The sequence below is a fragment of the Apteryx mantelli genome, chromosome 9, assembly GCF_036417845.1.
Source record: "Apteryx mantelli isolate bAptMan1 chromosome 9, bAptMan1.hap1, whole genome shotgun sequence".
NCBI classification, from domain to species: domain Eukaryota; kingdom Metazoa; phylum Chordata; class Aves; order Apterygiformes; family Apterygidae; genus Apteryx; species Apteryx mantelli.
Window position 1 is genome coordinate 4,506,037 of NC_089986.1, and position 26,645 is coordinate 4,532,681.

At 40.8% G+C, this 26,645-nt stretch overlaps 1 protein-coding gene across 1 annotated transcript in view; it reads right to left on the bottom strand.

Moving 5' to 3' along the window:
* Positions 1–3,277: 3,277 nt before the first annotated feature.
* SI (sucrase-isomaltase) overlaps positions 3,278–26,645 on the bottom strand; it is a 56,107-nt gene continuing 32,739 nt past the window's right edge. The window contains exons 24-47 of the mRNA XM_067302170.1: positions 26,299–26,448; positions 24,416–24,625; positions 23,264–23,418; positions 22,802–22,970; positions 21,674–21,770; positions 21,470–21,582; positions 21,252–21,377; positions 20,767–20,895; positions 20,540–20,647; positions 20,193–20,255; positions 19,807–19,941; positions 18,333–18,417; positions 17,254–17,392; positions 13,794–13,927; positions 13,420–13,454; positions 13,207–13,323; positions 11,755–11,903; positions 11,219–11,303; positions 11,058–11,114; positions 10,218–10,342; positions 9,705–9,793; positions 8,184–8,233; positions 4,971–5,141; positions 3,278–4,019 (exon numbers count right to left, since the gene is read on the bottom strand). Coding sequence (XP_067158271.1) covers positions 3,957–4,019; positions 4,971–5,141; positions 8,184–8,233; positions 9,705–9,793; positions 10,218–10,342; positions 11,058–11,114; positions 11,219–11,303; positions 11,755–11,903; positions 13,207–13,323; positions 13,420–13,454; positions 13,794–13,927; positions 17,254–17,392; positions 18,333–18,417; positions 19,807–19,941; positions 20,193–20,255; positions 20,540–20,647; positions 20,767–20,895; positions 21,252–21,377; positions 21,470–21,582; positions 21,674–21,770; positions 22,802–22,970; positions 23,264–23,418; positions 24,416–24,625; positions 26,299–26,448 — 2,754 coding nt within the window. The 3' untranslated portion in view covers positions 3,278–3,956. The remainder of the gene's footprint in view (positions 4,020–4,970; positions 5,142–8,183; positions 8,234–9,704; positions 9,794–10,217; positions 10,343–11,057; positions 11,115–11,218; positions 11,304–11,754; positions 11,904–13,206; positions 13,324–13,419; positions 13,455–13,793; positions 13,928–17,253; positions 17,393–18,332; positions 18,418–19,806; positions 19,942–20,192; positions 20,256–20,539; positions 20,648–20,766; positions 20,896–21,251; positions 21,378–21,469; positions 21,583–21,673; positions 21,771–22,801; positions 22,971–23,263; positions 23,419–24,415; positions 24,626–26,298; positions 26,449–26,645) is intronic.

Sequence of the window (26,645 nt, forward strand, 5' to 3'; positions counted from 1 at the left end):
AGTAATTTAAATATACCCTCCTAATTTCCAGCCATCTGTTGGGGGTTTTTTTGGCAATCACTATGTCTCTCTTGGTAATTAAAATTTAGTCCTCATATGCTATTCATAGTGTAACTCTGGTATTTTAATACTAGGAATAAGCAGAAAATTTCAGTATACCAAACAAATTTATGACTTCTAGCAAGTACTGATTTCTCGCAACTTATTTTTTAAGTGTGCCCAGGACAGCAGCTAATAAAGTTTAGGAAAAGGATATTGAAAGCAAAACTTAATATCTCTCCTGGAAAATGCTGTGCCTTCGGTGAGAATTTCTGCAGTGGGAACTGGTGCAATGGACAGTTGAATTATGTCCAATCTCTGGGCATTGCTATGCTATTTTATCTAAAATAGATATTTTTTCTAAAGGTTAGAAAGTCAAACTATCCAGAGAATGCTAGTTGTAGTCAAAATTTGTAATGCTGGGAGAAAAGATAGGAAAATTATTATTTTTTATTAACTGGTTTAGAGACTGTTAGTTTTATACGAGTCTTAGCCAGTACTGCATCACTTTACTAGATAGTATGATGGCTTGTTAATGCCAACATGCTCACCTTGCTGAGGTAGAGAAGATTTATGGCTCTTCTGCTCAAACAGTTCCTGTTTATCAGCTACTGTTGTTCAGGGTTCATCTCTCGCAAATGAACTGTGACTGGCGCGTTGCTACTAATGGGGACCCACACTGAGGTGGCCCTGAACTGCTGTGCTTCCCTGACATTTGGAAAGAGAAGCTTCAGCCAGGTAGCATTTGATTAAGTGCTCTTTGACTCTCTTTCACTATTTCTTCTTGACTAATGAAGAAAAAGCACAATGAAAGCAAGGCAGATTATTTTTCTTACGCTTAAAACCAAGTACAGATAGCATTAATAGATCAGACTTCTGCTCAACATGAGAACTAAGTGACACCAAAGGAAACCAGGAAGGAGCCAGTTCCAAATGGAAGAGGAGGAGGTAGGTCTCCAGCTGCTTTGTGACGAGTAGTTGTGTTGCTGAACTTCCTGCCACAGGATGCTCTGCATGCTAAGTTTAAACCAATTAAAAACGAAGAGTGAACAAATTCATAGAAAAATCAAATTTTATTTCAAAATCCAGAATATAAATGCAGACCATGAACCCCTAAGCTGAAAATGTATGGGAAGTGGAAACATTTGAGGAAAGGATCATATGTGCTTGTTCTGTTCTGATAGTCGTGCCTTGGTTGAGACAGAGACAGGACATAGACTTGATAGACCTTTGGTGATCTCTCTGTATTCAGTCTTGAGTATGTAATCATTCGGAAGTCGATAATTTGGGGCTAAGAACATTAATTTTTCCTGGTGAAAAGAAACACGTTTCTGTTTAAACTGCATAAAGAAGTTGGTGACTAGTTTTTAAATCCTACAGTTTAAAAATGGAAGTGATCGCTTTTCACCCCGGTCATGCACATCCACGCGAGGTGGTCCACTCGAGGCATGTGCTTAGAAATGCTCTCTGGCATGGAGAGACGACCTGTTGCAAATTTGTTCAATTTTTGTTCTCATACCAAACCACAACAGCGACCTCAGAAATACTAACTCTACCAACATTATCTGTGCATGGATACAAGTCGTCACAGAAGTTCTGTTTGACAGCGCAGCTTTGGTAAAGCAGCAGTTTGTGCAGCCTTTCAGAGAGAAGTATAAACAAATACAGTGTTGTCTGCATGGCTTATTAGCCCTGCTATAGGGAGGACAAGATAACAAGAAACGCTAAAGACTTCCCCTTGGGAACTTGGAGCCACAAAGCTAGCACAAGGCCACCTTCTCCTTGTCCTGACTCTGAACCCACACTGGTCTCAGCTTGGCCAAACTTAAGAACTCGGACCAAGACATCATGTAACAGGAGTTCTATAGTGTGAAAGAAGAATCTTTGGGTATTGAAAAAAGATGTATTTTTTGCTGTGGATTTGAAATCTGGTCATTTTTTGGGTTATTCTGTGACTGAAATGGAGGAGGGAGAAAATGATGGCATGGAGCAGAGAAACAGCCTTCACCAAGAGCAGAAGTGCTCTTGCATGGTCCAGAGACAGATGTCTTCGATTTGGTTGAAGTAAGACTCTCACAAAATCATATCCTGAACACATGTAGTATGTTTTTTGCTGCTCATTTAATTCTGTTGAAAACTATCTCACTACTCAACAAGGCTCATTGAACTTTAATGGGACTTCCTGCAGAGTGAGATGTTACACAGCACATGTCAGGATCTGACCCAAAGAGAAGAACTGCATAAAGAGATATTACTCAACCTGAGAAAAATGTCAGCGAGTTCAGTATGCAGCTTCCTTTGTCTCCAGTTAAGGACAGTGATGCTCCATAAATATTTAAGGAGGAAGCTGTGGACTCTCTGCTCAACTCCATGTGCTTGTGCAAACTACAGGAAGGGATGCTCCTTTCCTGGGCCCTTTGGAAGAGACACAGAGGGAAGCATCTCCCCAGGGCAGCTGATGCATGCTTGAAGCTGTGATTTCTTACAGCCTGAACAAGTTCTTCATGAATTATTATACTGGGGATTCGGTAAAAACCTTCCTGTGTGGCTGATGCCTGTTGAAATGTGTCTAGTTCAGCTGACACGCTGAGCTTTGTGACAAGACCTCACAAAGCCGAGAAAATGGGATGATGAGGTCCCCCAAATAAAATTACTAATTAAAAAAAAAGATGAAAATAAGCTCTTGGAAGCCTTCGACTGTGCCAAATATTTCATACCTCAGTCAGGTGGGCGCAAAGGGGTAGGACGTAACATAAGGAAGGGTCAAACAGCTCAGTAATCTGCACGTCCCTTCTCTGCAGCAATGTGACACTTGCACTCAGCTCACTTAACACAGTCAGCCATCACTAGCACAAAAGGAAAAAGTGTCTTGTGTTCCTTTGGAGAAAAATATTTGTCAGCATGGTGAATTTTATCCTAAATGATCGATTTTTTCTGGCTTTCCAATTTCCCTACTTTATTGTGAAGTTTTAATAAATTCTACCCTATAATTACAGTGATCCATCTATGAGATGTTGGCTACTTAACTGTTTTACTATAAAATTTTAAAGCAGAGAGGAAGCATTTAAATGGTTTTTAAGCACAGTCACTAGAGATTACTACTACTTCTGACAGGAGTTTATTCCCATCAAATTTAATTGAAAATATGCTTTACCAATCTGTTTGGATCATATGCTGCTCTCTTGGGATACAAAAAATCTTTAACATGAATTACTATTATAGTAAACATACAACAGTATTTTCTTCAGTGAAATTAAAACATTTATTAGTTAACCTTGAACCTTCAAGTTTAATTTTACAACTTCAGATCAAAACATTGGAGAACACAAATGCCTGCCTAAGGTCATACAAAAAACTTCAAGTGACTTTTGCAGGTACCTTAGTGTTGTATAGATCATCAACAACAACAACAACATTTCATGCTAAATCAGTTATCTGAAAATATTTCCATTTGTCTCCCTTAAATACTTCTCAGTAGTAGTAGCAGCTTATATGGCACAATTAAAATTAAGATGGAAGCTAAATACGGGTAGAATTATGGCCCCAAACACATGCAGTTAATGCCAACTGTAACTTTTTTATAAAATTTAGTGAGCATGGAGGCAGCCAGAACTTCTACTTAGGGAAAACACAGCCTTTTACGTTCAGTTTTAAGTTTTGAAAGATGAAGTCATACTGAAGTGTCATAATGTTTAAGGCACAAATTCTGCATCCCATGGAGAGATTGCAGTTAGCCTTGAACCATACTGAAACGTGCCTTTTTTTACACAAAATACCTTAATATAAACTGACTATAGCTAACGTTTTTATAGTACAAAGTACTTTAGGATGTCAAAGAGGCAGTATGAAAATTGAAGGATGGTTTTAAAAACAATGAGAAAATTCAGAGATGTGGCTGGTGTTATTCCGCAGACCTCTTAGCTCCATTGCAGCGTGTAGTCTTTGCCTAATTCAAGTGTAAGATCGGTGATTAACAGGACCTTTGGAAAAAACAAACAAACAAACAAGCAGTGAGTACCTCCGCCCTTTCAGGATACACTGCTTTTCTGCACTCGATATCAAATGTAGTGGATTCTCATTTTAGATCACAAGAATTTATGCCTCTTTCCCTGGTGGTGGTATCTCTATGAACTTAAGTGACATAGATTTGGGATTTCAGATCATGAGGCTCTGGTCCCTTCCCTTCCCTTGCATTCAGAGGCCCTTTTAGAAGTGAGGTTCCTTTTATTCAAAAGAAATAATAATAATAAATTATGGAAAACATTTTAATTCAATTGCGCATTTGGAAAACTGACTTTTGTAGAAGGGGTCATAAGATACCAGAAGTAGGTGAGATGGGGCTGCCTCACTGCCGGAAAGCCGACAGCACTACCTGCCTCAGGACCCACACGTGGCGGAGCGCAGAGCGACGCGCGGGACGAGCACGGACCACGTGGATCGAGATGCTGGCGCCCCGACCTTAGCAGACGCTCTGCCAGTAAGCGCAGAAGACCTCAGATCTGACGGCTACATGTAGGAAGCCCGTGTGGAATTGCCTACAGCCCAAACCTGACACGGCAGGAGGAGGAATGGTGAAATGGTGATCGGCAACTGGGGCTGGGAAGCGAAACAGTTGTCAGACAAGACTGACAACACCAGGGTCATGTAGAGACTCGGAAAACACTTGTAGTGGCTTTTCCTTCCCTCACATCCCACTGGTTGCGAGTGAGCTATTAGGAGGAGTGAAAACCAAACAAGAAGCAAAATCCACCGATTTTTCACAGTCAGGGAAGGTCTGGGTTCCTCCACAGTCATTCCTACGCTGAAGCGCTGGGCTGCGCGTGCTGCACGCTGCTCCTGCCCGTTAAGCAATGTTCGCTAGAAGCGTTAGCTGCCCGTAGCTCACGTGTCTGGCTGCTCGCTGGTGCCCAGGGGCCGTGGAGCCCGCTCACCTGCTGCGTGCCGTTGTAGTTCACGTTGTGCCCGGAGGCAATCGCTTCCCCCTTCTGCATGACCGTCACCTGCTGAACGCTTGTGCTCACTCCCAGGATTTTGACGTCAGTAAACATTAGGTTGTTTGGGTCAGCGTAACCGTGGTGCACGACGCTGATCTCCAAAACGTTCTGAAAGGACAAGAAGAGAAGAGAAGAAAAGAAGTGGTCAGAGATTGTCATTAGGCTGCTACACGGCAGAGTAAGCTTTTTTCAGCCCGTTTGAGCGTTACACTTTTTTCCACTCATTCTAATTTATTTTAATTATCTGTGTGTTGTTATTTATTTGACAAATGCTGAAGGCTTTGATTCCCTTTCCGTTGGTAATCTGGCTGGATCCTGGGCTCTGCCATGTCTTTGCCTGACGCTTGGGTGATGCGTGGCCTCCATCGCTTCCCGGGGGAACAAATATATATACATATATGCATATATATGTGTGTGTGTGTGTATATATATACACGCGCGCACACACACCCTCGTATATCTTGCCTTGCCCTCGCAGGTCCCCTCTCATTTCTGTGCAGACTCCTCTGCTGCGGGCAGGGTGCTGAGTCCCTGCCCACATTTATCTGTTGTGAATTTTGCGGCATAGGAAAGGATTAACAGACAGGTTTCCATAATTCTGCAAACCTCCAGTTTTTCTGAACGGACCCTCATTCTGCATTGCTTCCAGAGCGGCCGGATCCAGGGGACAGATTCCTCTGCTCGTGCTCGAGCCCTGTAGGAGGGTCACTGATTCCTTAGTGGAGAAGTGTCTTCCGGGGTGGTTGGGCCCCGGGAGGGAAGGGGCAGGGAAGGGAAGAGGGCTGTGTGTCAGCAGGCACGAGATAACAGTGCCTTAGGCTTGCATTTCCGAGCTGGTCAGGTGTCTTTTTACTCAATTTTTGTCTAATTGTCTTTTACTGATGCAGAAAAATTTAGGCGGGACTGCAAACCTCTGCCTTTCAGACCTAACCAAATATAAGTGTGAACTGGGAGAAGCATTTCCTGGATGAGTAGTTGTGATTTGGGGTCGAACTGGTTGTACCCAATTCTACTAGGTCTCCAGAAGGACAATGTCATGCCAGGTGCCCCGAGAGGGTGTTTGCTGGTTCAGATCCCATATGGGCTTCTGTGGAAATGTGATACGATGTAATTATGCATATTTAATGCACTAGTAGAGAGGGTATTTATTTTAGTGTGCGCATTTTTCATTATTGGTTGATTCAGGACCTCTTTAATTAGGCTTTTCCTTACCAGCTTTCTGTAAGAGCAGAAAAATGTATATTTATTTTGTAATCTCCTTGCAACTGCTAATAGTGAATATTAGCAAAATATTCCTCAGCAATCCAATTATTTGACAAAGACAAAATTAAAAAAGAAGAAAGGAGATAACACATTATGGCACCCTGGAAAACTAAAGAAACAAAGTGTATTTTCTATTGCCATATAAAAAGCATCTCTTTTAAATTGATAGTCCATATAATTACAGTCTAATTTAATTCTGAATATTCAGCTGGTTCTACTAAAAATTAAAAAGTGATATCTTAGAAATGCCAACACTTGTAATAAACACTGCTGTTCATTGACTTCAATGTACACGTTCTAGACTGCCTGAAGAACAGGAATTCAGGTTTATAACCCGTAATCCTAAACTTAGTTTATAATCGATGCGAGCGTGTGAGTAGGACTCTCCAGGAGCAGGTACAGTTCCCTCCTCCTTGTAGTTTTAGAAAGTGCTTTCTTCTGCGTTTGCCAATGACCACGTATTCTCCTTCCTCCTCCCAAAACTAGTATTTTTGTTTTTAATTGAAAATAAAATAAACAAGCACTGCAGTGAACAGGGGCAAATGAGCTACGAACCCAAGTGCCTCTTATTTTGGCCCCGTGAGCTTTTCTTTTCCGAGCGGTGGCGTGGGGAGAAGAGCACGCTGGAGAGCGGCGAGGAGGACGGGGCCTGGCAGAGCGCCCGCGTGGGTATTTCCGTGCAAAGCTCGGTAGCTGACTAACTACTCTTTGCTTAAGCTTCTGCATTTTAAAAGAAGAATTTTAAGAGCCCCTCCTTGAGAAAAGGGGGGCATCTTTGCCGGATGTTAGCTGCCTGCGGCTGTAAGCCAGGGTCAAAAGCAGTCGTCCTGCACGTTCCCCCGAGCTTCCTCCTCGCTCAGCCGGGGCTGGCTCTCCCGGCGCGGCTCTTCTCGCCTACCTCTGCGCTCCCGGGGCGGGCAGCGCGGCTGCGAAGACAGCTTGCTCGCTTTTCTTTGGGAATTTAAAAGAGCTCTCCTGGATCTAGCTGTGGCGGTAGTCGCAGGCCAGATATATTTAATATATTTTTCTAGTCTGAAGCAGTAAACTTTGTGACATATATATGTGTTTAACTGCATAGCTTTAAAATATGCATGAGCTGATGATCTAGAATGTATTCATTTAAATAGATGCTAGCAAATTATCTGCAAAAGTGACACTGAATATGCAGCTGGCAAAATAATACCCTTAGTCTTATATTTATCTGATTTCTGCATTGATACGTGCTTTCATTTTATAAAAATCATTTCTGAAATAAACTTGTATTTTCAGAATTATATCAGAAATAATACCATAAATATATACCATATTTAACAATAGGCTAAAGTAGATATTTTCGGAATCATTTTTAAATTTGTTCTTAATGCAGTCTTATTAGTTATATTGTATTCAATCTTGAGCACAAAACACTCCTCAGTTTCTTCATATATACCAGAAAAAATTACAAATGTAAATGTCTACGATTCTTATCAGTCGGCCGTTAAGCTATAGACCTACTGTCGTATTAGAGGCCTACACCCACACAGAGAATCTGGACTAACATCTGCCTTGGAGGTTTTGGTCTGGGCCAGCCACTTAATGTGAACATGCATGGTTATGGAAGAACCCCACTGAAGTAAATTAAGTTGCCCTGGTATATACCAATATGAATAATGCAAAATGAGTTTGTTCTTCTAGTATATGCTAATATATGTGATTGCAATCCCAAAGAAATTTTTAAATCAAGTTATAGACCCACAACAGTCTTCACGCGCCTGGATAACTGCCTATTACCAAGAATTAATGTTATGGTGGGATTTCTAAACATTAAAAAATCCAAAATGAAAATACCTGTGGTTAAAAATATAACAATAATCATCCAAAGTCAAAAACGGAGTTAACATTGCATACCTGATTAGCAGTAAATGATGTTAGCAGATATGCACCATCTTCATAGGCATCTGTTAAAAAGAAAGAATAAAGTAAAATGTATTTGCTATCCACGTCAGTTAATATATTTTTAAAATTTCAGTCCATGAGTTGTGTTGATATACTATATACATGCATACAGTATGTCTGTATACAAACAGAGCACAGGTCTGTATTTTCATAAGCCCTGCTTTCAGCCGCGACACGCAGTCCTGTTGGACTGCGCGCTGTTCGTGTGGGAACAAAGGCTCTAAGGAAGGTTTAGAGGCAAGCTACAAAAGAAGGCGAGCAAACAGCATTAGGAAGATCAAGGATGCTAAGACCAGCAGGAGAAAAATGTTTCTCGCTGAAGAAGGCATGGGAGTGATTTCCCCCGTCCAGCTCTATTCATCAGCCAATTACACATTATCATGATAGATGATGATGATGCTTTGAAATCACTGTTGTATATTTTACCAATCCTATTATTCAGTCCTAAATGAACTCCAAGTAGTGCTGATAACCAGCAGCATTGTAGGCTCTTGCCTTTCTGCACTGTAGAAAACAGATCACGGAGATCCTGGTGAAGAGCACCTTGTAATCTATGCTAATTTCATTTATCATTGAACTGCCATAAACATAGCCGTCATTTCTAAATTCCAGTGATAACAGGCCATGATGTATGTGAAGCACCTCAAAATACGCTAATGGCATCCTGGAAGCTTCCCTACACGTCATTATGCTAAATAACACAATTTCATGCATTACTTCTAGTAATCTCAGGTGGCAGTTTATAGTCATTACAAGGATAATACGCTCTGGATATAAAGGATAAGAGACATCTAAGTATGTCTTATCTGAAGACAATTTAAATTTATTAATGCTGAGCAAATTAGTTAAAGCTTAAAGGGGACTTCTGAAGGAGAAGCAACAACCATCACTTGTTTTTCAAAGTGGTGGCTAAGTAATGTGGTTTCTTATAGTCTGGAGTTTCCACATTGACAAATGTGTTATTATAAGAAAGCGCAAAAACTGGAGCAACAGGACAGTTCCTTAATTAGCTATTTAGCATTATTTGTCTTTCATGAACTACTGTAATTTGTCTCATTTCTTACCAGCTCCTAGTCTTATTTTCTTTGTTTTAACCTGAAGGTTTTATAATTGGACTGTTTCTTTTGAGTGTCAATGTATACGTGCCACCACTGACTATAGGATAGCTGCAGGGCTTGGAGAACCCTCACAAGAACAGCAGTTGAATCCAGAAGAAGCAGATTGAAGCTCTTTGGATAAAAACACAGAATCGCAGAATCGCTGGGGTCAGAAGGGGCCTCTGGAGATTGCCTGGTCCAACCCCCCCCATTCAAGCGAGGTCACCTAGAGCAGGGCGCCCCAGACCATGTCCTGGGTGTTGAATATCTCCAAGAATGGACACTCCATGATCTCTCTGGGCAACCTGGACCGGGCTTAGCCACCATCACAGCAAGAAGGTTTTTTATGAAAGCAAGAAACATCCATGATACTTACTAATGCGAACCCCATCATCCCAATAAAGCTGTCCGTGTGCAAGCTGACTGTCGTTCAAAGCAACAGTAAGTCCCATTGGGTTTTTTCGGCTATAAAAAACATTAATTTTTCCTTAACTTCCTCAGGCAATTGCATTTTATCTTGCTCAGATATTACAATTTGTTTTACAAATATTGTTTGCAACTCAATTTATCTCTGACACTAGTCTTCCTGAGTCCATAATATTAAATTTAACGGGGTCCATAAGAAGGAAAACTAAGGTGCTATCATATGCATAGCTTTTCTCACGATTGCTAATTTATATAAAATGGGAGATACTTCTGAGCATGGTGTACGTTAAACCAGAAAATTATATTTTTCACAGGTTGAACCTAGGAATCCAGAACAATGCTGTCACTGTCTAATTAATATGCAGTTTATTCTCCATACCAGGAATTAAAGATCTACCTTAAAAAAAAAGAAAGAAAAAAAAAAAGAAAAACAATTTTAATTTTTCAGTTAATCTTATCATACCTGTAAAAAGTTGTATTAGCAGGCCTTTGCCAAGCGAGGACGTAACCTCCTCGGATATGAAGGTTGATGTGTTCCAAAGGAGCTGATAATGTTCTGAATTCTCCCCTGAAGCCAGTAAGTTCATCCTAATTATGAAAAAATAAAACAACAGATAGTCTTCTATTGAATTGCCCTCATTTTACACTTTTTAGAATGACATGCTCATCAAGTTATAAATATATTCACTATTTTCTGCAAGCCTAATTAATTCTTTTATAAAAAGATGTTATTGCAAATCCTTTTTTTGATTCAGGAGTAACTACCTAATACGTTTAAGATAAAATGTGAAATTCTGCCTCTGTAAAAGAATGACCTGACCCTAGCTGCGAGTGGCTGAACCAAAGGGATCGGCCAGGTGAAATACTAACTAGTGATAAATTAAGTGACTTTTGATGCCTGTTATTCCTTCTTCCAGGTCTTTTCGTAGTTTCTGTGAAAGGCTGATGCAGCTAAAAGTGTTTCATCGTTCTCCACTCCAGCATTCTTAGCAAAGAAATTACGCGTAACATTCGAGGGTGAAAAAAGTCAATGGAAGCACTTGGAATTAAAGGCGTTATTCCACCTTTTAATTTACCATCACTGTGGCCACGTTAAACATTATTACATTAAAAGGAACCGATGACTTTTGTAAGAAAGCAGCTAAGAAGATGCGATTGCTGCATCGCGAGCAGCTCATACTGCGCCTCTTTGTAAAACAGGGAAAGTGGGTTCTCGCTTCGCCACCGCTCCCGGCCCACCCTGCTGGCGTCTAGGCAGCGTTAGGAAGAACGCGTATAGTACATAATTTTTTAGATAACTTACTGTGTGGTAATCATACCAGCGGGCATTGGGAAAGTAAGCATTCACGGTTACAGCATTCTGGAATTAAACATAGACGTTTTAGGTATATTAAAGCAAAAAGTGGTGTTTAGCAAAAGTGACTTCTAATATTTTCATATACACTTAAGCATTTAAAGACTTACTTGCTCCAGTACAGGGCTGATGAGCAGTGCAGGTCCCCAGAGAAACTGTTTATATATTTCCCACGTTGTTCTGTCTTCCACAAACCTGCAAGGTAACAAAAACATTATTAGACGTTGGGTAGTGACCTTTTCCAAACTGGTCCTTACTTGAGACTTTTTGTCAGAAACTAAATCTACTATTTCCTCATTTTTATTTCTGCTACTTTTGCAACATTAGCTTTTTGATTCTGCATATCTCCCGCACCAGATAGCGCTTTGTTGTTGCTTACCTCCAAAGAGGCTAAAGATGAGCTTTAGAATTTATATATTAATCCTAGATAACGAGTGCTCAGTTTGGCATAGTATGAGATGGAGAACTAGTGCTGTGAAAGTGTGGCTTGGTAGTGAAAGCTCATATGCTGAATCATCTCATGCAAATTGGTATAAGTAATGGAAAACTTTATGAATATAATTTTTATAATTTTCCTAATTATGGAAATTTTATGAAGATTTAGTGGAAATTCATGAGGAACGGAGAAGCAAGGAATCACACTTACTCGTGGAGGACAGGGCGGATCACGGTGCTTCCGTGGGCATGGGCTTCATACATGAGTGTGTAGAAGTAGGGTAACAGGGTATATCTGATATTCAGTACATGCCTGGAAACCTGTTCAAATGTTGAGTTCCAGGAAACAGGGTCTTGCCTCTGAAAGAGAGGACACTGTTGTTATTCCAACTGGATTATTTTGTTTTGAAGAGCTGGAAAAAAAGGGTCAAAGAATTTGCTAATATTTATAATAAGTTAGTATCTTTTTTTTTCATTTTGTGTTTCGCTGATAAAATCACATACTCTGTTAGTAGCAGCGATTGTCAAATGTGCATCAAAATCGACATAGCAGAACATTGCTGAGGAAATCTCTGTAGGCTCTTGCAAACTCCACGTCCTCCAAGAGCACCTTTATTTATTGCTTAATTAACAACTGAGTGACAGTGAAAACAGTAGGTGTCACTGTCAGCTCTAAGCAGGGGAACTAGAAAGGAGGAAGGTGAGAAAAACCTAGGGGGAGTATTGTAAAAAATGTTTAATGCAAACTCTCCCGAAGGCGTGACACAGTTGGGTGTACATAATTTATTATCCTTCTTTTCTGCAGGGCAGCACTCAGGACTTGCAGAAAGAGAGCGAAGCACTAATGACTGATGTCAGGGAGCACTTCCAATCTTTATTAAATGTATTGAACAATACCTTGGCAAATTGGGTAAGACTGGAAGCACTATGATAACCCTGAATCTGCATTTTTAAAGGCTTTAAAAGTCCTATCGAAAAGTGTGCTGCTGCAAGATAAAGCACACTGTTTTTTAAAAGGAGACTTTAATCCATTAGATATATGCCATATAAATAGCTCTACTCTGCTAGACCTGAAGCTCTAACTGGAGTATAAGTGCTGTTTCAAATTTTTTTTTTTTCTAGTTATCTTGTTTTACAGCTTTCTATAATATAGTCCTTAGCCAGCACAGCCCTACATTTAGGTAATTATTTTCCTTTATTCTTAAAAGAAATACAATATCTGATGGTGGCAAATGTGCAAAGTGCAGAAGGTTCGGGTACTCACTCAAGAACCTTATTACACTGCCCCGTGTGCTCATTTGCCGTATAATTAGAAGCAATTAGGGATGCGAGCACTAAGGTCAGCCTTGCTCCTTTAAGCGCGCCTTGCCGCGGAAGGGGGCTATTTTAGTCTAGTGGGTGTCATGTGTTTAAGTAAAAACGGCACATAGGGGAAATACGTAGGAGCTTGCATCCATGCAAGCAAACAGAATATGCTTGCTCGAAGTGGTCTGTCACCAAGCAGGCTTGCAGGAGAGCTAGCCTGAAAAGGAAGACAGTTATTTATCCGGCCATAACCAAACGTGTTCGGTTTTGCTTGGACGGTGTGTTTTTGGTGCGGGGTGCTGGCTGCTCCCTACGCGTGCGCCGCGGGGGGCCCGAGCGCTGGCAGACCGCGTCTCACCCGTGTCCCCTTCTCGTTGTGGTTCCTGGAGTAGGGGTAGAACGCCCCCAGCTGCATCCAGCGAAGGCACAGCTCGTACTCCGAGTCCGTGAAGAAGCCGCAGATGTCTGCTCCTGTCTGAAAGTTCAAAAAAAAAAAAATCCAGCTGGAGTACTGTAAATTCCCGTACGCCGTAAGGGTAAGTAAATATAAGGTATAAACTCATTAGCTTACGTAGGATATTCCAAAGAGACTGAACTCCATCATGCCTGCAAGGAAAAAATAATTCGACATTAGCAACTTCTTTTTTTCCCTTTAGTATGCTTAATGGTTGCACAGATGATACGTATTACAATCCCGAATGAGAAGAAAGTTTCACGGTTTCTCCAATACGTCACGTGCTTCTGCTGCAGAAGGACCAGGGAGCCATGAAGCGAGTGGCAGCGGCGGCACCCCGGCTGCAAGGGGACCAGTCCCAGCGCCAACTCGAGCGCCAAACTAAATAGCCTCTTTCAGCTAAAACCACATGGCTACTAAAAGCGAGGAGATCAAGGAGAAGAGATTACTGCGCAGCATAAATTGATTACAGAGCCTTTCCTTTCACGTACCGATAATCGATTTAGTGAGCTGATCCCAAGCGGCGGTGTTATCCCCGAGCCAGTGTCCTGCCCAGCGGCCGCTGCTGGGGTAAGTCGACCGGCTGATGACGATGCCACGCTCCTTGGTGACGCTCTGCAGAGCCCTGGCGGTGAAAAGCGACCGAGAAACCAGTCACAGGAGAACGGAAATAGTTTAAAACATCGTTACATAGGAGTCTTCTCTGAACGCAAACATAGCGGCTTATATTTTGATAGCAAATGCAGTTGTGCTGCTGCTGTGAGCACCAGTAGGCACACCTGCAGTCGAGGTGTGTTTGGTGTTGCAATTCACCGTGATTCACATACGCAGCAACCAAGAATTAAGTGTAAGAATTGATAAAACAGGAGGTGCTAAAATAGAGATTTCCAGTTAAGGCTAATTACTGTGTGGGAAAATAGGAATGCAGACCAACTTGCACTTTTTTTTTTTTTAAGGGTAATGCAATGTGGTCTAGGCCATACCTGAAAATTTGCAGCAACAGTTGAAAATAGTCTTAACGAAACTCAGACCAAGAAGATAATACGGGGGAAAATAGAGGTACCAAGGATATGAGAGCTGTCAGCTTAACTTTAGTTGCCAAAAAGTTACTGGAACAAAAAATAAGCCATAGATTTCTAATTATCTCAAAAAAAACCCAGAACACGAGATGATATGAAATCAATATGAAATGGCCAATATGGATTTGTCTAGAAGTAATCATATCAAACCAGACATTTTTTGCTCTGAGCAGGTGAAGGGCCTCATAGCCAAGAAGAAAGCCATTGACGTGACATGTCCCGGCATTAGCTAACCTTTGGGCTGATCTCATTTGGCTTTCTCGGAAGCGAAAGGCATTGAGACCAGGGGTCAGCCACCTTTGCAGTGTACTGCGCCAGAGCCCTATTTCTCTTCCCCAAATTAGCGACCCAAGTGTGCGAACGGAAGAAAATAGTTCATTTTCTCAAGGAAAGCCTTAGTCATTGCCACAAAATACTTAAAAAGGTAACCAAAGAGTCTTTAAGCCAAAAAAAAGAAAAAGAAGAAGCGGAGGCAGGAGCAATTGCTGCTTCCTAATTGCTCAGCCGAAGGCTCGGCGCCTTTCTCGGAGGCATATGTTGCTGCTCGGTGTTATGCGACTGGAGTAGATGCATTACCGGGCTGATTTCCTAGAACTCCTCTGCAACTGTGCACACACACTGTGAATCATTACAGAAAAATACTAGACTGAAATACTAGTTAAAAAGCTACACTGATTAAATTGCGCTGCTCTCTAACGATATCTCCACAATAATTGCTTTAACAGCTGCTTCAATAAGGCACTATTTATTTATTTTTTCTACAGGATTTGCAGCTTAAGTGACACTATAATTACAGCAAAAATACACAAGTCACTTAAATTACCATAGTAATTAAACTAGACTAATGTACTGTAATTAGTTCTTCCAAGATAAACAGTAAGTTTTCTAGTATCTTTTATTTCTTGGTAATATATTATCAAGCATTTTCAGCCTTTGCTTGGTTTACCCTGCTTAAACAATGCTTTGGAAATTGCAACTAACGTTTGAAGTGTGAAGAAAGCGTAGGTCCTGCGCAGAGCTGCTCAAGGATGAGCGTGGCCTAAGCGTTTTGCTGACGCAGGGTCCCAGCGCTCTGCTGCAGGACTGAGCGTCCGGCAATAGCAGCTGCTTACATCCCAAAGCCCCGTTTTACCTCAAAACAGTTACTGTATTCACTTTTAAGGGTTCTGGCTTTCATGTCTGCGCAAAAGCCTCGTTGCCAAAGAGTGACGTGAAGCCAATATGAAGAAGCCGCCTCTAAGTAAGTGGCAGAGAACTGAAATGGTGTCAAGGTCTGTGAAACGTGGCTGTGCACACGCAGGGTACGTGCTCGTGCAGGTTTGCCTGCACATGCTCTTCCTACTCGGATGGTTTAGAATTAGAATAAATTATTATAACAACATTTCTTTAGGTACACAGTTACTCCCGCGCTTAGCACGGAAGAATAAATGGGGAGCTGATTTTTCTAAGAAGGGTTTTCTGCACGTGTCAAGTGTGACAATGTTTGCATGAAGTGCGGAATTTAGCGTAGTTCTTTCTGGCATGGTACCTCTTAAAACAGACGAAAATATTTCCCTACATTCGAGTTCACGCTTAATGCTCAGAAGAGGTGACACTATTCCTCGTAGCGTTGTATTCTTGTCTACTTACAAGCCCCAAATGGCCTTTGATTCGGCTGCTGGCGTAAGCACCAGGCAGGGGCTCCTGTGCCGTCAGCGGTTTCGCGAGCGCCCTGCCTGGCAGCGACGCAGGGGCACGCTGCCCAACGCGGCAGCCGCGCCGGCCGCAACGCAGTTCAAGCAGCCTTGGGATTTTCTTGCCTTATGGTAATATCAGAGTTACCAAGGGCTTTAAGGTCGTTAAGACCTATAAAGAAATACTGCTCCTTGCTTACTCATTGAATTGGAAATGAAACAACATCGATACGTTATCATTAGATCAGACGTTATCTGAAATAGGCTAGGATACTATTCAGTAAGGAACATATAATGAAGTTTGTCTTGGAACTGCGAAAATAAGTTCTTAAAGGGAAAACCATAAGGCCTGTGCGCATAAGCACACAACTTGCATGTAAAAAGTCACTGTTTTCCTTTTTCAGCACTGCTCAATTTAATTTAACCACAGTAATTTAAGAATGTCTGCATTGTATCCTATATTTAAATACTATATCCATTTTCCCTCACTTGATATGAGGCTAAAACAATGACAACACTGTAAATAAAACAGGTATCATAGCACTACCTAGAAACAAAAAGTATTTTATATTTTAATTACAGTAATTACTTGAGACTATCATTAAGTAATTTTCTTAACAGCCGATCAAGATGTTCAGAACTGTTCTCGCTCTCGTCGTGTAACTGCGTAGCAGAGTGCTTTCTTTTGATGGACTGATGCTGTTTACCAGGCGGAGCATTGCCCCGGGGTGGCCTCACTTGCTGTCTCATAACAGAAACCTCTGCTGAAAATCAGCACGTTGTGTTTGAATGTGTTGGGACAAGAAAACAGTCGATGGCAAGTAATTACATCCAAATTAAACTGTGTTAGAAATAGCGCTGTGACCATCTCATTTCATAAAACGGTCAGCAATTAAGCTTGCACAACATAGCATTTACACGGATGAAGCCATTCGAACGGGTAGATGAAGAACGGCTCCCCAGCTAGGTGAGAAATAAGTTCCCTCAACATCAGACTTGGGTCGACCGTCTTCCGCTCCGCTACCCTTTTAACAGCAAACTCCGCTCTCGACTCAACTGAAGAACTGAAGGTGTTAGGATGAGAATTTGTCACAAGTAAAGTGACGTGATGAAAGTTTTGGTCGTCAAGAATACGGACATGGGGTGTTCATTGGCAACGTATTTTGGAAATAGCGAGCAAGCGTAAAAATCCAACTTACTCAAGGGTAGGTTTTGTTTGGGACCATCCGTACAGACTGTGGACATCATAGTGTCTCACCGGGGTATCGTCCGGAAGATGCTGCTGCCCTTCCATGCATGGAGTTTTGACAGTTAACCCATCTGACCGATATCCTAAATCTAATGGAAAGGGAATGAAAATGCTTGTATTTTAATAATTAACATTCAATAATAATTTAAATGACTTACTTTTTGCTAGTTTTCATAATCTCTTTTGGCATTCACTTTCTTTTATGCATATATACAGCCATTTATTTATTATTATAAAAATAATATGTCAAGTTTTCTGAAATGGATTTTTCCTGATATTCCTGTGTAGGTATCTGGGTCTGCAAGTGCATTAATAGATCAGTTATAACTGCTCTTACTGAAGAGGCTCAAAGAGTGAACAGGGTATATCCCAATTCAGAAAACATTGCAGCGCTTTGTAAACACTGCCAAATCATCTGTATAAACAGAAAACTGGGAGAAAAGGTCTATCACTGAATATTAACTTTCTGACAAATCCTGAGAAACGATTCGTAGTAACTAAAGACAGAATTAAGCAACAGGAGTACTCTAATGAAACTTTAATGAAGCATTACCAGTTAGTACTACCACGCACCCGTACTTTAGCAAAGCCAAGCCAAGAAAGCTAAGTATTTCAAGGGCATTCCTCAAATTAGGCCTTATATTTTTACACATAGATAACTGCTAATGAGAGGAAGCACAAGGATATTTTGTGAATTTTTAATCATTGATTACATTATTTGAGAACGCTGAAAGCTACGTTCTTTACCATGCCTAAAGCCAAGTATCTAGATAGGCGTCAAAATCCATATGCAGGCAACTAGCCAAAGATGATCACTTTGTTTTTAAAAAATGCCATGTAGTTACTTTTGCTCCTGAAATAGATGGAAGTTAAGTGTGCTCATAATGTCCGAAAAGGGCCAGTTTTAGTTAGGAGTTCAGTTATTTATTCCTATACTTAACTTCAGGCATTTATGCCACGTACACCATGAAAGAAATGATTTATTAACCAGAACGACCAAAGACTGTTTTAAGCAGTGATCAGACTTACGAGGTATATATGGTGGGAAATTTAGGTGGTTATCTCTACAGCCGCCAATGGCACCATTCATAAAGGCAGCAGGTTCATTCATGTCCTAGAAATACAGAGCAAAAACTGACTGTATTTGTTTCAATCACACAAAACTCATTTAAATACTAAATTGCAAAAAAAGTAGCATAGTAAAAGTCCTCGGGAACGCTTGCAGCTGCAACTTGAGTCTGCCGGTCTGCGTTTCTCCTTATACGTTCACAGTTCGTACTTGGGGAAAAAGAAGAAAGGACAGAAGAGCGTTTTCTCCCAGGATAGCCAGCGCTAGGGCTTAATGGTTGCGCTGTTCAGTTCAGCTGAGTCTGGATGCTTCAGGGTCCCTGGCGCAGGGCGTACGCTAGCAGAAGCTGGCAGCTCTGGCGCGGGGCTGGGGGAGCTGCTCTCTAGCGTAAGGCTGTGGTTCTTTTTTTTTTCCAAGGAGCCTAAGGGAGCTGGATGAATAAATTCTATGGAAATCTGGTCAATTAGCTCCTTTCAGCTATTTCAGATTGTGCCCTAAATATTTAATTTTCTCTTTTAGCAGGCTGACTGAGTAAATTAACTGAACTGGAGAACTCTGATTTTCAGGGCTACGTACTGCATTTCTTTCTCGGTCAGTGTAAAACTACTGTTTAACAAGTAATTTTTCTGATGAGAAACTCCCTTAATAGGCAGATTCTGACTACCTCATTTCCTAGATAGCAGAGTGTCTCATCCCAGGAGATTATTTGAAGGTACTGGGCTTTAATTTTACAAACTCTGTCTTTATCAGTCATATTCACTAGAAAGGACAGCTTTTCCTATGCGTAAAATTGAAATCAATACAGAAGATGATGGAGCGAGATAGAGATGCACAAACTGCTAAAATCTCTGAGCTTTGTAATTATTACTTTTGACCTCAGTGCCTGTGGTCCTCCGATTGCAATAGCAAACCAGAGTTAGCATTACAGAAAATTATTAAACATTTTGCTGGATGTCTAGATGTTTCTGGGGTTTACATAGCAAAATATTAATATTTAGGAGCTTCTGCAGCTATTGCAAGTTCATTTTATTGAAGTAACAAGCTAAACCTCTTATCTAACTCCTTCTGTCTTGCAGAATTAGTAATTGTAAAAAAATTGTCTCGTGCTGTGAAAAAATCGTGCACTTAGCAGCTAACAGAAGAGTGACATCATTGCAAAACAAGTATTACGAAGGTCAAAAGTAAATAAGGAGGATTTCATAGACATAGAAAGTGAAACGTTTCAATTGAGAAAAAATGGTGCTAGTAACAAAAAAAAAATGGTATTTTACTCTTTGGTAGACCATTCATACTATATTAACCTGTATGCTTACTTCCTCAGAGGCATTACAATTGAAAGGGATTATATTTATTGGCTTTCAAGGTGTTTAGAAAATATCTTATGATAAAAAGATGCCAAAACCTCTCAGAAATGGAACACATTTTTACACTTACGATCCACAGGCCATCAAACTTCAGGCTTCTGGAGGCGTCGGTGGGGTTGTTGTAGCATTCTGCGATTTCCTGCTTCCACCATTCAGCTGTGGAATTGCGGAAGAAATCTGGGAAAGCGACGTGTGCTCCGTAGAGCTGTACGAGCAGTAGGAAAGTAAAACATAGATACAGCACTGAAAACACACCGATATTAAAATATTGGAATTTGTAAAATAAAAAAATAAATAAAATGCACTTGTTTGCTATCTGTGGTAGAAAGGCTATAGCCAATTTCTGCGTCTGATTCTTTAGAGTGCACTGTATCCACTGGTTTGCTACTGTTTTCCTTAATTAATGTGCTTCCCCCTCTATGTTTGTGTCAATAACCAAACCGTATCAACATTTACCGCTATTTGGGTTTGCTCAGGCAGCGACTCATTAATTTGTACGTTGGGAAGAAACGGCCAGACCTAATGGGACAAAAAAAAATTGAAATCATCAAACCAAATTAAATATCAAATGAGTACCAACAGCCGACAGATAAAACCATGCATCACTGCTGCATACACCAATGACACCACAAACTGAAAACAATTCAGTTTGTAGCAGTTATTTAATGTGTCGTCTACATTCAGGAATGAATATAATATTAGAAGTCTTTCCTCCTGTAGGTAGCACTGAAGTCTAGGCTGGCATCTTACTTACTTGTATAGAATATGCCTCTGCTGTTATCAACATTTTAAGAATGAATTACCTTTGAAAATATAATGTCATTGGTATTGGGCCATTTTATGAAGACATCCTTCTGCACACCTCTTGTGTAGGGGGGGTAATCGGTTTCGTTTCCAGAGATGGCTGGATCCTAAAATTAAAGGGGATGCAATTTTACCCTTATGCTCAAAAAAACCCAGAAATGCTATTAAATATGTTCTGCATTCAGCAATGATATATTTCAGTTTAAAACTGGAATTCAAAACTGACCAGGATAAGGATGAATCTCATTCCTTCTTGTTTTATTTTGTTAATTAGAGCCGGTAATCCAGCGAAGCGTGAGCCAATAGTGAAGTCCAATTGCCGTTCCATATAATCAATATCTGAGTATTGAACATCCTGCAATTAAAAAAAAAAAATTTTTTTTCTAAATATATGCTTATAGAACATATGCCAAATTAAGTAAGCTACTGAATTTTTGAAATGTGGAATTGCAGTCAGCTGTAGCTTTAAGCTAAGGTTATTATATCCTCACACAACCTATCAGCTAGTCCAGGATGAAATGAAGCTTTCACTACCATATTTATTTGGAGGGTAGAAATGTTACATGCTAGAGAAAAAAGTCCTGGATTTGTATGCGTGTGTATGTACATGTACGTAAATGTACACAGAAACTGCATACTTTTTTAATGTCAGTTAATACGCTGAAGCCAGAGGTTCAAGCGTCAGTGCAAGCGTGAGCTGCTACCGCGTACATAGGGAATGCCGGCTGCCTTCATCGCCGTCACCAGCTCGGCGATTTCCGAGTCGTTCCTGTACCCGTAGCGGCATAGCTGGAATCCCAAGGACCAGTAGGGTGGCATGACCGGTCGGCCAATCAGCTGGAAATAAGAAGGAATATTTGTAACAAATAGAAAACAAAATTAAAACAAAAAAAAACCAGCTTCAGTTTGTAATAGAACACGACGCCTACCGCAGTGTATTCCTGAACAACGCGCTCCGGTGTTGGGCCCAAAACCATGTAGAAGTCCAGGATCCCTCCGATTGTGCGGTACGTCAGAGCCGGAGTGGGCTGGAAGGTCACGTCTGAAAGGGGGCAAGCGAAGGGAGGGAATGAACGCCCGGAGCTGAACGTAAACTGAGACAGGCTGAGGAAGCGCGGGGAAGGGCGTCTTACCCATCGCATTGCTGTTCAGCAAGAGAACTCCGTGGGCATTGCCGTCTTCTTCAAGAGCCATATAAAACGGGTGAAAACCATAGGAATTCAACTTGTACTGCAACAGAAGTACATCGTGAGCATTCCCTTGCTTACATCTACTACTAAAGTTAGTAAATGATCAGAGACAACTGCCAAACAGCAAGAAGTTCAACGTCATACTGTGGGTAAATACTAACGTTCCCACCAAGAATCATTTTCAGCTTCACATTTTGAGGTCCGTCCTGTTCAGACTGCTCAAGGGGGCAGGAAAGCAAATGCACTACGGCCTTTGAGAACTGCTGATGTGAAAGAGCTTCCTCCGGACAAAGCTTTCCCTTCTCTTCAAACAGTAGCAGTGTCACTGCGACTGAGGCATGCTGGTGACATTCTGTTATTTTTCACTTACTCAAAGAGGTATCGAAACTTAAACTGGAAATTATAGCTGTAATAAACAACCACTATTTTGCTGGTAATCCCCTGCAAATCGCAAACGTTATCTTGTAGAAAATTACACAAGCATGCCCATAGACATGAGATGGCTGATTTACCTCCGTAAGTATTAATTTGATCCCAAAGTTGTGAGTTTTCCTGACTCACATCTAGCTTTCAGAATAATTGGCAGAGAAGCATAAAAAAGCAGCAATGAACTGTTTTTTCTGAGCCTTTTGTTGTCATCCAACATCCAACTTGAGCCCTGAGCTCCACACTGGCCTTGATGGTCACAAATTAAAAATAGGCTTAGAGAAGACCATTGCCACTGAGACACAGTGGACAATTTGGATAAATTGTAAGCGTCAATAAATATGACCAAAGCCAATAAATGTGCCCAGTGCCAGCTGACTTTAAACTCCTGCTGAACACCCATGTTGATTAGGTTCATTGATCACTAATATTGACCCCTGTACTCATAAGAGAGGACTAAAAAGCCCCAAGAGTCACGTGGGATCCTTAAGTAGGGAAACATTGATGGTGTCGAGGTCTGAGCTGTGGGCCACAGACACATTTTGCCTTGGACAACAGATCCCAATAGCCAGTCAACACAGGCTGATACGAAGCAAAAAGAAGCCAAATAGAGAAAAAACCAAGTCCAGCTCTGTTTCCACTTACGGTCGGAGGCTGGTCTCTCGTGAATAAGCCCCAGGTATGCCAGCTCATGTTACGCCGAAACATGGTATGTTCGGTCTCACCAAAGCCATATATATATTGCGATGCCAAGCGGGTGGAAATCTGAATGAACATGTCACTGAAGGTGAAGGTGGGTAGCTGAGAATCCCAGCTAAAGGGAAAGAGGAAAATGAAAACAAGCATATACCGCTTTTCATCACCATGTTTAGCTGATAGTCGCATTTTGAGGCTACTCTTTTTCTCTTTCAGTCCTTCCCCTGGGTCAATATTCTCATACACGTGTAATAGCCAAGCAAACCCCGCTGGCGCAGGGTCTAGTGCTTGCCAGGCATAGCTGTTATGTGGGCAGCATGCAAAAACTCGTCTTATGGCATTTAAACATAATTCACAAGCAAGTGGTTTGACCCGTAAATAGCTGACAAAAATCCATGGAATGGGGCTTACATAACTGTGCCCGTGCTTTTGCGCCGAATCTGTAACCCGAAGGGTTTACTGTGAACGGACACTTCGTAGAGTCGGTCCTCAGCGGTGCTCGTGGGGCTGCTGGGGAGGTTCAGCGGTACTGGAACCTCATATCGTTTGTTTTGGTAATCGTAAATCTGCGAATGGAAAATTAATTCATTTCAGTGTTCATCTATAAGCACATAGCTTACACTAGCAGCAGTTACGTTTTCAAGACTTGAAGATAATAGTTCCAGCACTGTTTCTTGCATTTGTCATAGACTGATAGAAATGCTCCTAGAGACTGGCAAACTCCCAGTCTGATACAGAGAATTGTTTGAAATCTTACCAATAATGACAGAAATCTGGTTTAGTTAAAACAAATACAGAAACTCATTGAATAAATTTGCTGTGATGAGCATTTTCTTTCAATATGCAGTTGTTCTCTAATTCCTTCAAAATATTTGGGTTGGAAAAAAGAAAAAAAAAACTTATGGATTTATTCTGGCTCAGGAATGGCTTGTTTAATTATTTAAGTATACTGATTTATATATATATATATATATATATATATATATATATAAATATAAATGTATGGTTCATCTTTTTGATTAATCTTTTAGCCAGCTTTCAGAGATTCTTTTTAAAGTTTTCTTTATTCACATTCACTCTGTTGTCACAAGTTAATTCAAGACTTGATGCCTGATCATTTTAATAATGCATCCAATTCATTATAATATTATTAAATACATAGTAAAAAATTATAGTATAAACAATAACTTATTAAAATTTTTATAACGTATGTAGAATGATTAACACAAAAAATAACATTATAATCATAATAACACTTACTGATAATTGCACCTTATAGTGATTAAAATGTTTTTAGTTCCAGAGTTTGTGACTGATGTTACCTGTATGCATTGACCTTTGATTCAGTAATTACATTGTAAAAGCTAGTACAAAATTCCAAAACAAGAAAGATATGGCCTGAGAACAATAACAACTATTTTGCTGGAAGAAGAAACCTGTTTAGGCAAGAGTGCTGCTATTCATATAGTACAAAATTGACTAAAAGCTATGTAATTTCCATAAATAAAACTATTTTGACCAGTAGGGCAAAACAAACTCCTAGAAATTCCAGGGTGACAGTACCTTAAATTGCAGCATGTTGTTGTCGTGATATTTCACCTCCAAGCGAAGAGTACCAATCGGTAAGGTTGAATTCTCGTAAGCTTTGGTATTGACGCTGTTGAGGACGAGGGTAGCTGCCAGACCGCCTGCGGTGTATTCGACTTGATCGACAGCGTAAGCGTTGTCGGCGCTGTAATAGCAGGACGGAACATCCGCGTCTGAGATGACTTCCTGCAAGGGGAGATATGTTGCAGGTCAGTGAACCGTGTCGGCCTGCTGTGTTTTCTTTAATCATCAGCAAGAATTCCAAAGTTTCCAATTTCTATTTTACAGCTATTTAAGGTAAAGTTTTGTGAAAAAAGCTTAACGCTATTTGTGAACAATAAAGAAGCAGTACTGAACCCACTGATCCCTGTACCGACTGCGGTATGATTAAACAGCTCAGTCAAGGCTATACAAATAGTCGGGCTGGGAAACTGGATCCTCACACTGGGCTGATTGATTGATTTCTGTTCAATATAGTTGTGATCTTCAGCTCAATGCCACACAAAAATCTTTAGGCCTGGTCTGCTGGCATCCTAAAACTTCTTCCCTCCTAATCTCATAGTTCTCTGGCCTTTTGGATGCCTTCACGAGGATGTGCCCAAAACTCATTAGATATTCAGGCAGTGTCGGATGAGAGCTTTTCATCAGCTTTTATATGTCTTTATTCATATGAATATGAATATACCCATTTAAAAATGGGTTTAAAATATCCATTGAGAATTACAGCCTATTTATCTAAGATCTCCTGACAGCAAGATCAAAATTACTTTCAGCTTCCTGCTGTAATTGAGCATAAACACTCGAACCAGTTGTTCTGAGGTTAGACGAGCTGATGCAGGTTAATGTGCTAGCCTTCCACCTCTGGATACTCACCATCAATCCTGTCTAGTTGTTCATATGGAACTATGCCTGCTAATCACATCTTAATTCCTAATGAATATTTATTCATCTGTTATGACCAAATTCAAAGCACCTTTCAGCTTGAGCAAGTGTTTAAAATACATCCAGTCCATAGCTTGACCAGTTTAATTTCACATGAAGAGGCATTTCCAAATATCCAAAATCACAAAAATATTTCTAATAGCGCAACAAATTTAGGAAAGTCCCGCAACCGTTTCAGCTATTGTCGTTTCAGGAGTGGCTAATAGAGGATTTTGGACTTCTAACCCACGTTCTGAACTTTGACATTTAGATTTCTATAATCATGAGGTAAGGCAATGTGGAGGGAGGGGCCCCCTGAAGTTCATGCCTTCCAGGGCTCTTTGCTGACATGTGCTTATAGCCCTAGGACGTCCAGAAATAAAAATATGTCATAAAGAACTTCATGTCAGGTCTGCTGATCTGGATATAGCTCGTAGACAGAGATACAAACAATTAAGTTCATATATGGGTGAAAACTTCCCTGGGGTTCAAGGATTTCTTCTCAAACTGTGATCCAGAGGAATCAGCTTTAATAAAAATGCGTTTGAGTGAACATGAATGTGAGAGGAAGCGGCAAAGCTTTGCAGGCCCCAGGTCCAGCGAAGCAGAAGAGTTGTTCGAAGACAGTGATCTCAAGGCTGTTCTACTTTTTATAACTCTGATATTATCTGTTACCGTCGTTCAAAAAATAACACACTATCCCTCTATTTTTAATGCACTGTGGAAGAACTTAAGCTGTCCCAAACTGCCCTAGTTTCAACGAAGTAAATAAAATCGGCTAATATAGGCCGGCTGGTGACTGTCCTCCTTTTTTTAAGGAGTCTGGCAGATGGACAAATCTGCCAGACTACCTTTTCCTCTGTAACAAATCCCAGAGAAAGCTACGACTCCTAAACTCCTCCTTTCTCCTTCGGTTCGGAGGCAGCGTTTTTGCTTACGTTCCAGACGCAGCCGAGCTGCTCACACTTTTCTTTCGTCGCGTTGGGGCTGGGGTAGCAATCATATCTTTCGTTGACGCCGGATTCTTGATTCCATTGTAGCCGGTATGATCTTCCCAGCTGAAGCTGAAGTCCTGTTATACGAGCAACCTGTAAATATCAAACAATAACCAGGTGTTAAATCCTGCCTCCCATCAGTCCTTCCTTCAGTCTGTAGGGATGCAGGTCCTCAGGAACGATAACGTTTTCCCACACGGCAACTCACAGAAAAGTGTCTTGGGACATTTAATGTATTCTCGTTTTTACAAATCCGTGAACTGAAATTCTTGCACAAAAGAGCTGAAAAA